This window comes from Microtus ochrogaster, chromosome 2 (genome assembly GCF_000317375.1).
Source record: "Microtus ochrogaster isolate Prairie Vole_2 chromosome 2, MicOch1.0, whole genome shotgun sequence".
Classification (NCBI taxonomy): domain Eukaryota; kingdom Metazoa; phylum Chordata; class Mammalia; order Rodentia; family Cricetidae; genus Microtus; species Microtus ochrogaster.
In genome coordinates, this window is record NC_022010.1 from 98307794 (window position 1) to 98311479 (window position 3686).

At 50.2% G+C, this 3686-nt stretch overlaps 1 protein-coding gene across 3 annotated transcripts in view; it reads left to right on the plus strand.

The window, feature by feature from the left end:
• Eva1c (eva-1 homolog C) overlaps window positions 1-2796 on the plus strand; it is a 74241-nt gene extending 71445 nt beyond the window's left edge. For all 3 annotated transcript variants that reach the window (XM_005345347.2, XM_026783753.1, XM_026783756.1), the window contains one exon: window positions 2194-2796. In XM_005345347.2, coding sequence (XP_005345404.1) covers window positions 2194-2570 — 377 coding nt within the window. In that variant the 3' untranslated portion in view covers window positions 2571-2796. The remainder of the gene's footprint in view (window positions 1-2193) is intronic.
• Window positions 2797-3686: the final 890 nt, after the last annotated feature.

The following is a 3686-nucleotide window of genomic DNA, read 5'->3' on the forward strand; positions in this document are numbered from 1 at the left end:
TCCTGTCACATCCCTGAGTGCTGTCAGATCTGTCCCCAAACACTGTGTGCTTCTTCCTCCTCGAGGATTCCGGCCAAGTCCCACAAGAGAGGGACCCTAGACGGAGGCCTCTGCTGGCTTATCTGGGTGTGACTAAATTTGAACTGGAGTTTGTGTTGTCCCCAGACCAGTATCTAAAGAGCAAATGGAGCCTAAAGGCCCCTGGCACCCATTCTGAGGCTCCTGGGGTCATTCCCTCTAGCCTGCGATGGACTGGGGCTAAATTTAGAATACAGCAGAAACTCTCTGAAGGTTCTGTTCAACCACAACAGAAAGACTGCCTCATCTCGAGACTCTATCTGTTCATCTCCATTCATCTCATTCTATCAAGAGATGATAGAAGAGGGTCCATTGGTTCTAGAAAATGGAGGAAATGCTTTCTGTGTAAGCCCAGGTCCCAGTCAGTGGTGGTAAGCCCAGGTCCCAGTCAGCGGTGGCTTTGGAAAGTCCTAGGCTACACCAGGGGTTAGGCCAGCTCATCCCTAAGGTGCCATCTGCCTACACTCTGGTGGCTGTGTGACCGTCACTCCATATGGAGAGGAAGTTTTATTCCCACTGGGACTGCCGGAAGCTGTTCCTCTTCCCCAGCCTCGGCCTCTGGCCCCCACAGAGTCCGGTGGCAAGAGGAACCCCTGAATCCTAGGAGTAGAACCCGGACCCTGCCACCTGGGGGTGGGGGGGACACTGATTTTGTGGTAGCCTGTGATGGACCCCAAGGACTCACTTAATCTGATTAATCTCAATCCCTTAGAAATAGGGCCGGGGTATGACTCAGTGCTCCAGCACCAGCCCAGCATGTGTGGTGTCCCAAAATTCAGACTTCAGTGTGGAGCAAAAAGTCCTTAAATACATAAAGAGGTAGAGTAACAGATCAAGTTTGTGGCGGAGTGAGACACTGACCTGAGTCCATGGAACCTGAGATCTGGTCAACCACTGCACCTTTGCTTGGATAAGAGGGCGTGGTCTGTGAGAGACCTTTGGTCTTCACCACCCATGAGTGGCTAGGAAGTGAATTACGGCTCTTCCCTCTTAAACCCTCGCATGAGGTATCAGTTCCAACACATAAACTGAGAGGGACACTCGAGCGACATCTGAATTGCGTCAGAAGGCAACTGTGACGTTGGGGGAGGTGGAGTCGGCTTTGATCTGTGGGAAGCTGGAAGGAAGGTCCGACCTGATGCCCTGGCCTTGGCATCCTTCCTGTTGAGTGACTTTGTTCTGAGAGTCTGCTCCTCCAGATAGGCCATCTGCCACCACTCGCAGAGGCAAAAGTGGTCCTTCTCTCTGTCACAAAGGACATGTGGCTCGGAGACTGAGTCCTTTGTATACGTTGACTCTTCACACTGTAGTGATAGCTTGGCAGATGTGGTGTATTGTTCCTTCTTCAGCCAAAACCAATGCTATTTCAGACCTCTGAGTCTTAAAGGGAGTGGGGAGATGCCAGGCAGGGGTAGGGTCACAAAGTGTGGCACAGATGAGTGAGTTACTCTAGGGACAGCTTGGGCTGCGGGAGGGGAGCTGGCTGGGGAGGTATCACTTTCGGGAAGATAAAGTGTCCTGGTTCCATCTCAACTGCGCGATCCCTCACTGCCAGGGACTCTAGCGCCCTGGAGTTTAGAGACTCCAGTCCAGACCCCTGGGGAGAGACAGCAGCTGGGAAGACAACCATCTTCATTGTTTTTCCCACAATGAAAGGCATGACCGTGTGCCTGGATAGGGTTCTGGACAGCTGAGAGGTACTGAGGAAATGCTGGGGACACCAAAGCCCATTCCAGGAGTCCCAGGATTCAGTCCTGGTTCTGCCCGAAGAGGCTGCTGGCCTTTGTAGCCTTCCTTCTGGCCTCAGCTTGAACATTTATAAAAGTGTTCAATCAAGAGCCCCCAGCTCAAATCAATAAAGTTTTATTGGAACACATTCAGGCCCTGTGCTTTTCATATTGTCTGTGGCTACTTGCTATAATTTGAATCTGATATGTCCCCCACAAGGTCATATTTGAATGTTTGTTCCCTGATAATAGTGTCCTTTTATCAGGAAGAACTCCGGGTCAGCTCCATTTTGCCACTTGTCCCTGTTGCCATGGCTTCTCTGGCAGGATGGGTGGCAAATCCAAAATTAACCCTTTCAGACCCTCCCTCTCTCTGTTCTTCCCACAGCCCATCCCGAGAGAGCTGCCCTGCTGTTTGTGTCTAGTGTCTGCATCGGCCTGGTCCTCATGCTGTGTGCCCTGGTCATCAGAGTGTCCTGTGCCAAGGACTTCCAGGAGCTGGGACAGGGACAGGAGCATCTGGTGCTAGCGAGTGACAAGGCCGAGGAGGACAGCGAGGAGGAAGCGGAAGAGGAGGAGTCCTCGGACTCCGAGTTTCCTGCGGAACTGTCCAGGTTTTGTAGGACTTCATATCCAGCTTACAGCTCCATAGAGGCTGCTGAGCTGGCAGAAAGGATTGAGCGCAGGGAGCAAATCATTCAAGAAATATGGCTGAACAGCGGCCTGGACTCCTCAATCCCAAGGAACATGGGCCACTTCTACTGAAAACCAGACACATCTGGATGAGATCATACTTCCTGAAGAGGGAAGGATCCAGAATGCCCTGTCTCCCCACCCCTCTTGTACCTTCTATGAAGGAGAATCTGTCATGCCATCCGAGACGGGTGAAGCCGGAAAGCTACCAAAGGGACGTCTCTCTGTTTACAGCACCCCCAGAATAAATGAGGAGGAAGACTTGGTGTCTTGTACTTGCTTGAATGCGTGTCTACACATTGATAATTATATAACTGACATTCACATTGACTCAGGGGCTGGTTCATGCATGTTCAGGAGACGGTACGCCGATGAGCTGAGCACACAGGGAATCCACAGATAGTCATTAAAGTTACAGTGTTGAGAAGCGGTAGAGGGCTCAGGGAGTACAAGGTGACTGCCACCAAGCCTGAACGACCTGAGTTCAATCCCCAGAACGTACAGTGCAGAAGGAGAGGACCAACGTCACTTTAATTATACCCACAGGACAGAAAACAGGAGCTCCCCAGGTATTTGGTAATTAATGAATTAACTAATTAATTTATTTTATATTTTGCGGCAGCATTGCTCTGTGTATCCCAGGCTGGCTTGGAATTTGTGAGCCGAGGTCTGATGGCCTCAGCCTCTTGAGTGCTTGGATTAAAGTAATGTAACAGTCATGTTGCAGTCATGTGATAGTCATGTGACAATCATGTGACAGTCATGTTGCAGTCATGTGACAGCCATGTGACAGTCATCTGCCACTATGTCCAGTCCACAGATGATTTTGAATTCTCAACATTATTTTTTTAGAGCAGAGACTCACAGGATTTCTTAAGGGAAAGATGAGGAACCGCTCAGGCACTGGAGGCCATGATTATTTTGGCCACCTCTGTGCCTGAAGGAGGCCACATGCAATGGCTTCTCTCAGTTCCCATTTAACAGATAAACACGCTGTTTCCGTGCACTGTTCTGGGGAGAACAGGGACTCGTGTTCCATTTACTTTTTCACTGCATCTGGTATAGTCTCACAGCTAATTTTTTTGTTTGTTTGTTTTGTTTTGAGGCCGGGTCCCACATGTAGCTCTGTCTGGCCTCAAACTCACAATAGTCTTCCTATCTAGTGAGTGCTAGGGGTACAGGTGTGAG